This window comes from Rhinoderma darwinii, chromosome 1 (genome assembly GCF_050947455.1).
Source record: "Rhinoderma darwinii isolate aRhiDar2 chromosome 1, aRhiDar2.hap1, whole genome shotgun sequence".
Classification (NCBI taxonomy): domain Eukaryota; kingdom Metazoa; phylum Chordata; class Amphibia; order Anura; family Rhinodermatidae; genus Rhinoderma; species Rhinoderma darwinii.
The window spans coordinates 605701919-605712839 of record NC_134687.1 but is presented as its reverse complement, the minus strand read 5'-3'; the positions used below and the strand labels follow the sequence as shown (position 1 = coordinate 605712839).

The window sequence follows — 10921 nt, the reverse complement described above, 5'->3', positions numbered from 1 at the left end:
TGAACATTGATGTCAGGAGCTTCCCCAGGGCCAAAGTAAGCAGGCAGAGTGCTTCCGATGCTCTGCCCGAGGACTCCGGCATTGATTAGCTACTGACATCACAGTGGTGTTGGAAGCTACCTAACGTATACACTGTATGCAGTGGTGTAACTACCCACTACAAAATGGAATAAAAACTGATCAAAAAGTCTCCTGTACCCCAAATTGGTACCAATGGAAACTACAACTTGCCCCGAGGAAAAAGTTAAATAAGTTATGGCTCTCAGACTATGGCGACACAAAACAAATTTTATTTTTAACAATTATTTTTTTCCTTGTAAAAGTAGAAAAACATAAAAAAAAAAAAAAATCTGGTATGGCCATAATTGAATTGACCAGCGGAATAAAGTTAACATTTCGTTTTTACTGCACGGTGAATGCCAAAAGTAAAAAGTCAAACCCAAAAAACAATGAAGGAATCAGTTTTTTTCCCAATCCACCCCAAAAAGGAATTTTTTTTCCAGTTTCCCAGTATATTATATAGTACAATAAATGGTGCCGTAAAAGACCTCCAACTCGTCCCGCAAAAAGCAATCCCTCATACAACTATATAGACGGAAAAATAGTTATGTTTTTTGAAAGAAGGTGAGGAAAAAGGGAAAATGAAAATCCGAAAAATGGCTGCGCCTGCGGAGGGAAGGGGTTAAGTCCTGTAAATTGTGAGGTGTGGTCTCCATGGATCTGAATTTTTTTTCCCAGCATATCCCACAGATGATCAATCAGATTGCGATCTGGGGAATTTAGAGACAAGTCAACATCTTGAACTCTTTGTCCCGTTCCTCACACCGTTCCTGATAATTTTTTGCAGTGTGAGGCGTGCTGCTACAGATCCTCCATTATCCTAGGACTTCTCCACCATGGCCAATGGTATGTGATATTTGATCAGTGGCTATCGCTCATTTGATTTGATTGGCATAGGTACTTATTACCACTTGTTATATCTGCATATTCAGCTTTATATTCACAAATTGAGCATGGCCACTGCCACTCCTTGGGCGGCACATGGCTGCTGCTAATATTTAACTTTTTATAGTACATACAGACTATCTGCATGTATGCTATGAGTTATAACTTCTAGTCAGAGTAATTTAGGGTTTGACCACTTAGGCAGTTTATTTGGGCTTATCAGTCCACTACATAGCTTTAGGACAGTATACATCTCTTAAAGGGCACATTTTGCAGTTATGCTGTGCCTAGTCTGGTTCTTATTGATATCACTGTGGCATATTTGTTTCCTATGTTTATTACAAATTTATATAATTGTTGTATTGAGTATTATTCACTTGACCATTTTCTTTCATTTATTATTTTTCTCTGCCCAGATATGTTATAACTGGTATTATCTATATACATTTGATCTTATATAATGATTTTGGTCCTGGGGTAGATGGGGGATGTACTTTTTCTGTGTCCTTGGACATTGCTTTCATCTTGTTCACACTTGCTGTCTTTACATTTTTAACTGTTCTTTTTTATATGATTGTTGCATATATTTACATTCAATAAAGATATCAATGGTATATACATTGGGCATTTAATCCTTTTTCTTGGTTAGCATGTAGGTTTAAATTTTGCGTTGTGGTAGGGCTCATTATCCTGCGGAAAGAGGACACTGCCATTACAGAATACTGTTACCATGAAGGGGTGTACTTGTTTGCAGCCAAGTTTAACTAGGTGGTATGTGTTATATTCATATGATTGCCAGGACCCAAGGTTTCCCAGCAGAACATTGCCTTGCCTTCTGCCCATAGTGCATCCTGGTGCCATCTCTTCACCAGATAAGTGACGCACACGCACCCGGCCGTCCACATGATGTAGAAGAAAATGTTATGCATCAGATCAGGCCACCTTCTTCCATTGCTCCATGTTCCAGTTCTAATGCTCACGTGCCAATTGTATGTGCTTTCGGTGGTGGACAGGGGTCAGCATAGAAACTCTGATCGGTCTGCAGTTACGCATCTCGAAACTCATCAAGCTGCGATGCTCTGCGTGTTCTGACGCCTTTCTATCATAGCCAGCAGTAACTTTTTCAGCAAATTGTGTTTCTGTATTTCTTCTATGGGATTGAACCACGCAGGCTAGCCTTCACCCCACACGCATCAATGAGCTTTGGGCGCCCATGACCCTGTCATCGGTTCACCGACTTTCCTTGGACAAAGTTCATTTGTCATTTTTCCTGCTTCTAACACATCATCTTAAAAAACTGACTGATCACTTGCTTCCTAATATTTCCCACCCCTTGTCAGGCGCCATTGTAACCAGATCTTCAATGTTATTCTCTTCACCTGGTCTTAATGTTATGGCTGATCGGTGTAGTTTTGTTACGCAGTTGTGCTAAGAAATGCCTATAGTGCACATATCAAAAATAGCACCAAGGTTTTACTAATATGTTGGCACCACTTATGTTTACCAGTCTATATATTTATGTATAAAAATTATTGGCAGAAAAATATCCAAATCATTTGATTCCTATTTTGTGAGTTCAGCAGTAAATGTGCTGAGCCTGCGTATGTCTTCAACATATAAAGTTTTACTTCATGTAACAGATTTATAGTTCTTATCTGGAACCATGAAGGTGACGGGGCTGATACTGGTGGGTGAGTGTCTGCAATAACTATGATACGGACATTTCAGAGGACGATTCATCTGTTATTATCGGGGTAAAGTGTACGTTCACCATCGGAGAACCTATAGAGTGTGGGGTTGCTTAAATTGCAATTCCCTAAGGAATAGAAGAAAACCTTAATATTTATGTAGTCTGCTGATGGATATGCCATGTAGCAGTGTGGAATTTGAAATGTTCCTGGTACTAAAGGAGCTTTTTTGATAATAGTACTATGTTAAGTATTTGCTATTTATGCAATTCTCTAATATATATTTGAATGTATTCATTTTAATTATTCATTTTGCTATAGACATAACATAGTTATCAGGCGGTTAGCTGACTGAGCTGACTCCTCCATAAACATGCCCGATTAGCTTATCCAGGAACGGGGGGAGATAAGCAGTTTTCACCACCTCCAATACCACTTATCTCAGAAAAAACAATAGAATTGTTGGAATCCAACCTACCTGATTGTTGTTTCCTTTAACATCAGACGTCAGTAAAGATCTGAGTGCTATGGCATTTTAGTGGTTTTAGTGCACCCGCTCAAGATACTTGTGTGTGATCAGCATCCATGTATAAATGTAGACCGGGCCCTGAAATCTGGGACTGTGATGCTCTGGGGCAGGGCACCATATTACAACTTCTAGTGGTAGTATATCCCTTGGGTTAGCAATGTTTCCATTCTCTTCCCTTCGGTGTGGGGAGAAGTGACAACCAATCTAGAGATCCCAAATTGGCAAGCAGTATATTATAATTTCATTGTCATTTTAATGTATATTTATATATACTATACAGTGATAGGATGATATGAATGTAAGATATTGCATTCTAGTTTTGTGTAAAATTAACTGTACATTTTGCTTTTATTTCAGCCTCAATTTTTGGGTTTGCATTCTCAGGTGAGTATGTCAAATTATATTTGTAAAAGATATGGTAGATACCAAGGCCATATGTTCCATAGATTAAGCTGCCAAAACTTCTATGGGGTCCATCAGTTTTCACCAAGGTTAGTGCAAAGCTCCCCCTCGCCACAGGTACCACAATGTTAGAAAACATCAGATGAAGGAACGTAGACCTGGCCTAAAGGTCCTCTTACACGAGAGCCGATCAACGAGACAGCTCATTGATCGGCGCTCCTTGGCTCCTTTCACAAGGAGCTAGTATGGGGACGAGTGCTCGTTATTCCGTCCCCATCCATTATTATCATGTCGGCAGCTTACACAGGGAGATGTGCTGCCGACAACGATAATATTTTTCATTTTTAAAACGATACTATCAGCCAATGAACGAGCTATGAACGTTCTATGAATGTTTGTTTGCCCGATTATTGTCCTGTGTAAAACGGCCTTAAGGGCCATGCTAACCGTCTGTCCTACGATAAATAAAATGGGGGAAGACTATTAAGCACCCGAATTTTCCTGTACCAGGATGGGGTGTCTAGGTATATTTTTGATAATGGGACGGATGTTCTCAATCTACACTACTACTTGTACTTTTTATAGTGTGCTTTGAGTGAAAAAGTTTTAGTTTAGTATTAAGGCCTCATGCAAACGACCGTAGCCATGTGCACGGCCGTGATTTTCGGGTCGGCCGGCCGTGGAGTGTCACCCGCAAGCTGCCCGCAAATCGTGGGCCGTGCACATGGCCGAGTCCATTATTTTTTATGAGCCTGGACTGCAGAACAAGACCATAATAAGGCATGCCCGTTCTTTCTGCGGTCCAGGCTCCTGGGCCATGCACAGACCGTGGAAAGCACGGTCGTGTGCATGGCCCAATAGAAATGAATGGAGCCACAATTCTCACGTGGATTTTCGGGGGAATTGCGGCCGCAAAAGCACGTTGGTTTGCATGGGGCCTAAGGCTCTGTTCAGATCTGCATGTTCGGAGTCTCCATTGCAGATCCTGTCAGATTTGACGGGAATAATAGAACTGCATGGGGTCCGTCTGGCACGTATTAAATGGATATCATGACGCGGATGTGATCAGAGCCTAGAAACTGGCCATACATTTTAGATATATTTTTGCCGAACCCGACGATTTTGGTGTGACCAGGCTGTCATCTTATGTCTATGGCGTCGTCCTCACTCTCCCCCGATGTCAGATGCCGGAGGAGAGAAGGGTCAGGCATGTTGAATTTAACATGCCCAATTATTTTGTTCATTATTAGATAAGCTTTTACCAGAAGAGTCTAGCAGCGGCTTTCTGCCTGAGAACACATGGCTCCATACACGAGCCGAGTGTGCTTGTGTATGGAGGAGTCGGGAGGAATAGCTGTTGGCCGAAGTTTTACTCTTTATTGAGATTTTTTCATCATCTTTAATATTAAGAAAGGTCTCAAGACTTCTAAAAGGCACCATCAGATATACAACATCACTCTTGACATGTACGTATCTAGCCAAGTGCTAAACTATTATTTGGAGCCTATTCAATTGGTAATTTGGCAAAATACAAGAAGACCCAAACTCTATTAAACACTTTGTGTACTGCTTCTCTATCACACAGCATTGTGAGCAAAACTGCTACAAACATTTTCATTGTGTATTTTAGAAGAGCTCTTGAAAGTCAAATTGGTTAGTGGAAACAATAGTTGTAGTGGGAGACTGGAGGTTGAACATGATGGAGATTGGGCCACTGTGTGTGATTATAACTGGAGCAGACTGAACTCGAAGGTGGTGTGTACACAGCTGAATTGTGGGTCCCCAATATCCACTATGCCTTGTGGTTGGCCAAAAAAAGGAGTCGGTGCCATCTGGATTAATGAGGTGAAATGCGCTGGGGATGAACAGTCCTTGTCTGAATGCCCAGTGACCCCTCTGACTAAACACAAATGTGCCCACAAGCAAGATGTCTGGATGAATTGCAGAGGTATAGAATTATTCCACTTTACATTGCAATACGAGTTCATAATTCAATGGGGAGAGAGAGAGAGAGACCTCTTTGAGATGACCACCCAAAATTGCAGTAAAAAACTAGTCTTCTAGAGGGGTGGTCTTTTCAAAGAAGAGGCTGATATACCTGTGTTATCTGGGGGATAGATAGATAGATAGATAGATAGATAGATAGATAGATAGATAGATAGATAGATAGATAGATAGATAGATAGATAGATAGATAGATAGATAGATAGATAGATAGACCCCTCCTCTCTCTGTGATGTTCATATGCCCTAATAAGACATATGGATAAGGTTTGTCCTGTTGGGGAAACTTGGTTTAATTCACCACAAATATGTGCAGTCATTTTCCTGGTTTTATTTCTAGATTTAATTTTAGTTCATATAATGACATGGATGAATTTTCTCCTACAACCCATGCCTAATAATCAATCTTTCTTCTTACCACTAGAACCTTTTGAGGTCAGACTAATTGATGGGCCCAGCAGATGCATAGGGAGGTTGGAGGTCTATCATGATCGGCGCTGGGGAAGTGTATGTGATGATCACTGGGATGACAAAGACGCCAATGTTACGTGTGCTCAGTTAGAATGTGGATCCTGCCAGCCGTATAAGCGGAGAAAGAAGCGTTTCGGCCAATCACGTGGAAAAATCTGGTTGGATGATGTCCAATGCAATGGAGATGAACCATCACTGGATAAATGCCAGCATCGTGTGTGGTCATACAACGATTGTACACATGAGGAGGACGTGAGTGTGTACTGCACAGGTAGGTTTATCGTGTATTTCTTGTGTGATCCTTTTTTGGTTATGCTTTACTGTCTGTAAGGCCCCATGCACACGACCATATTTTGCATCCATAATTATGGATCCAAACAGTTTTGTTGGCTACGGACAGCTTTCCTTTTATTTACAGAGAGATGTACGTGCTTAAAAAATAATAGAACATGTCCTTTTTTCGGACATGCCCATACAAGTCTATGGGAGCTTCCGTAAATACGGATGTGTATCTATTGCTATGCAACATGTTGGTGACATAATTTGCAGCCTTCCTTTTTTTACTGATCCGTATACACGGATCAAATGCAGATGCAATACGGACCGTATCTACAGACACCCTTCCGTATATACGGATAAAATATGGATGACTACGGATCTGCATTTACGGACAGAATTTTGGGATAGATGAAAATACGGTTGTGTGCATGGGGCCTAAGACGATTGCCAACAAAACAGAACAATAGGTCTATAGAGCAAGGAGAACTACATTTTCGGGATTGTGATATGTCATAGCATTCTAAAATGAGTATACCCATATCCATAAACAAAGGGTACATCCATTTTTCTTTGTCATTTTGTCACAAATGCATTGAGTTGCACATTAACAGCATTCATATGGATGATTTATTGTGTCATGGTCATGCAACTCCAACAGGCAAGTGATTGAAGTTGTACTATAGCCCACACCTTAAGGGGTTGTTCCCTTTGGGCATTCCATTAATACTATGGGGCTACCCAAACGATAAACTGATTACAGGGTGTTTGCAACTGATTGTTGGCAGTCCCAGCAGTTAAGTGTTTAATTCCCACGCAGCACGACCGCTGGATAAATTAAGCATTACATGCTGACCAATTAAAATAAATGGGCTGTGTAATGCATGAAAAAACTTGGGTCCTCCAAAGAGAGAGACACTTTTTGTAGCTGCTTTCTGATCTGGCTAATTAATAAGTGTCTCAATAAACTCAGCGTTTCCTAATAAAATATTTAAAAATGGGTTTTCTAAACCAAACAACCCCTTTATGGGTAAAATATTAGTAAGCAATCGGCAAAAAAATATTGCTAAAAATATATATGACATTTAGTTGGAAAAGGAAGAATTGTCTGCGTCTTCGGCAATCAAAACAGTTCAACATTTAGTTATATCCTCATACATCTCAATATATTATATGTGGATTTCTCAAGAAAGAATTAGAAATACTTGCACATTGCTAAACTGCAGGACGTAATGTTACTAAAAAAGAATAACTTCAGGGAGCAAAATACTAGCCAAATCTGATGAAATATTAAGACACTGATAACAGACCAAGTCACAAGGATGGGAAGCTCACAAGCCATGGGAAAAACTAGAAGAAAAGTCAAATCACATTTTAAATAGATTATAGCCTACATTAAATAATATTACACTATTGTCAGATATATGTTCCCCCCATCATGCCTCAATATGAAGCACAGAATGGATTTTCTGTGCTCATTTGTAATGCACTTTGTATGAGCTGCAAAGAGGAGTGGGGGTAGATGAGACGACAACTGCTCTATATAAGTTTTCAGCTCGCTATAGTGGTTGTCAGTTTTCACACTCATTCAACTATTGTACTGACAAATGAAGTAAAATGCCTTAGGGCTCATTTAGACGAACGTGAGATACGTCCGTGCAACGTGCGTGATTTCACGCGCCTCGCACGGACCTATGTTAGTCTATGGGGCCGTGCAGACTGTCCGTGAGTTTCACGCCGCGTGTGTCCGCTGCGTAAAACTCACGACACGTCCGATATTTGTGCGTTGTTCACGCATCACGCACCTATTGAAGTCAATGGGTGCGTGAAAATCTGTGTGACGCGCGTGATTCGCGCAACAGCAGTAAAAAGTATGAATGAAAACAGAAAAGCACCACGTGCTTTTCTGTTTACAAACATACAAATAGAGCGTCATAATGATGGTGGCTGCGCGAAAATAACGCAGCCACGCATCATACGCTGCTGACACACGGAGCTGTTAAGTACCTTTTGCACGCGCAAAACGCACACGCTCGTGTAAATCCGGCCTTACTCTACCAGCACTAACAACTATAATACTGCCCCCTATGACAAGGAAAATAACTATTATAAAGGTATGTTCACACTAAGTTTTTTGCAGGCAGAAAATTCTGCCTCAACATTCCGTCTGGATTTTTATCTGACTGCACGCCGTTTGCTGCCGTTTTCACTGCGTTTTTCGCCCGCCGCCATTGAGCGCCACGGGCAAAAAAACGCAGCAAAATGCGCTTTCTCTGCCTCCCATTGATGTCAATGGGAGGACAGAGACGTAAACGCCCGAAGATAGGGCATGTCGCTTCTTTTTCCCGTCGGACGGTTTTTCCGCTCGCGGAAAGAACAACGCCCCCTATATACAAGAATATAACTACTATAATACTGCCACCTATGTACAAGAATATAACTACTATAATACTGCCCCATATGTACAAGAATATAACTACTATAATACTGCCACTATGTACAATAATATAACTACTATAATACTGCAAAATGGAAGGAAAGGATGATCCAGCGCTGATACTGCCTCCTATGTACAAGAATATAACTACTATAATACTGCCTCCTATGTACAAGAATATAACTATTATAATACTGCCTCCTATGTACAAGAATATAACTACTATAATACTGCCCCTATGTACAAGACTATAACTACTATAATACTGCGCCAATATACAGGAATATAACTACTATAATACTGCCCCTATATACAAGAATATAACTACTATAATACTGCCCTCTATGTACAAGAATATAACTACTATAATACTGCCTCCTATGTACAAGAATATAACTACTATAATACTGCCTCCTATGTACAAGAATATAACTACTATAATACTGCCCCCTATGTACAAGAATATAACTACTATAATACTGCTCCTATGTACAAGAATAAAACTACTATAATACTGCCCCCTATGTACAAGAATATAACTACTATAATACTGCTCCTATGTACAAGAATATATCTACTATAATACTGCCTCCTATGTACAAGAATATAACTACTATAATACTGACCCCTATATACAAGAATATAACTACTATAATACTGCCTCCTATGTACAAGAATATAACTACTATAATACTGCTCCTATGTACAAGAATATATCTACTATAATACTGCCTCCTATGTACAAGAATATAACTACTATAATACTGCCCCCTATGTACAAGAATATTACTACTATAATATTCCCCCATAGAAACAAGAATATAACTTAAATAATAGTGCCACCTATGTATAAAAATATATCTGCAATAATAGTGCCCCCTCTACGAATATACCTTTTAATATAATATACATGGGCAAGAAAATAACTACGAACATACATTACATTACTTATATTGTATAGAAAACAGAGTCACATCCTGTATTATAGTGCAGAGATGCATTCAAAGTCCTGTTGGCGTCTACTGGAAGTAAACTGAAGAGAAGGTAAATTACTACTTTGTCGTCGCTGTTATAAATGTAACTGTATAAAAATCGTACAGTATATTTTTCTATATAGTTTGTTTCTATATATATATATTTCTTTCATATTTACAATTTTAAGATTGTATCCCCTAAATTTTTTACAGGTTGAAAGAAGAATTCTGACAAATTCAGAAAATGTCTAAAGCTTTCCATTCCAACAAAATATCACCATATCTTTGTATCTATTAATACTTTACATATATAAAGAGCAATTTAATGCCTCTGTTGTACTTCTACTTACAATCAATATTAATTATTATTAATCTTAATCAGTCCTTGCCATTAATGGAGTCAGGGGCATACACAAAAAACATAGGTCCCTAAAACAAAATTCAGAAGGGCTCTGCTAAATGTACTACTGTTTTATTAAAGTTAATCTCCATCCTTCTGAAATGTTGTGCTGATTAATTTCATAATGTATCTATACATAGGGAGATCTGTATTTCTGTCTTGCTACATTTAAAATGTTGTTGTTGAGTCTCCACTAGGGGGAGCTAACTGCATATGGGTTTATACAGATAGTATTGAACTCAAGGGGAGCTGTGTGACTCTTTATGTAGTGAGCTCCCTCTAGTGTTTGCTGCAGGTAGCCGCTATGATAGTGTCGCTGCGAGCAGTTAAGTGCTTGACCCCTTCTCACCACTGGTATCTTAGCAACTACTTGTTCTGCCTCTACGTTGGGTGTCTCCTCATTTCTTCCAAGCTCTATTCCTCCAATACCTCCTTCATAAATTGCTTGCATATTATTACATTAGGGGCCAAACTTTTGGGACACATTGGTGCTATATCTGTATATGTAAATCCATCAAAATCAAGATCATTTAAAAGTAAATCAAAACTTCCCGACAACTGTTCTTGTTCAATCCCTATTGTTTCTTCCTATTGAAGCCGGTCCTGCCCGCCTCTTCCTCTTGTAACTGGGTTGTGGAAGCAGATTCCTTACCGAAGCCATTTTTAGCAGATATTGAGCTATTTAGTTACAGAGTCACCGAGGTTTCATAGAAATGCATAGCCCCTGCTCTCTCCTCCTTTCTCAGTGGCTCCTCTTGTTAGGTTTTACACTGAATTCAATGCAGTGTCTGATCTC

At 39.6% G+C, this 10921-nt stretch overlaps 1 protein-coding gene across 2 annotated transcripts; it reads left to right on the top strand.

Annotated features, from left to right (window-relative positions):
• The first annotated feature begins 2581 nt into the window (after positions 1-2581).
• On the top strand, positions 2582-10227 carry LOC142747176 (CD5 antigen-like). Of its 2 annotated transcripts, XM_075854962.1 has the most exons (5): positions 2582-2636; positions 3520-3546; positions 5195-5512; positions 5992-6309; positions 9939-10227. In XM_075854962.1, exons 1-5 carry the CDS (start codon positions 2609-2611, stop codon positions 9941-9943), a joined length of 696 nt encoding a protein of 231 aa, XP_075711077.1. In that variant the 5' UTR covers positions 2582-2608; the 3' UTR covers positions 9944-10227. The 2 variants fall into 2 exon arrangements, with proteins under 2 accessions (XP_075711077.1, XP_075711078.1); XM_075854963.1 differs by lacking the exon at positions 5195-5512.
• Positions 10228-10921: the final 694 nt, after the last annotated feature.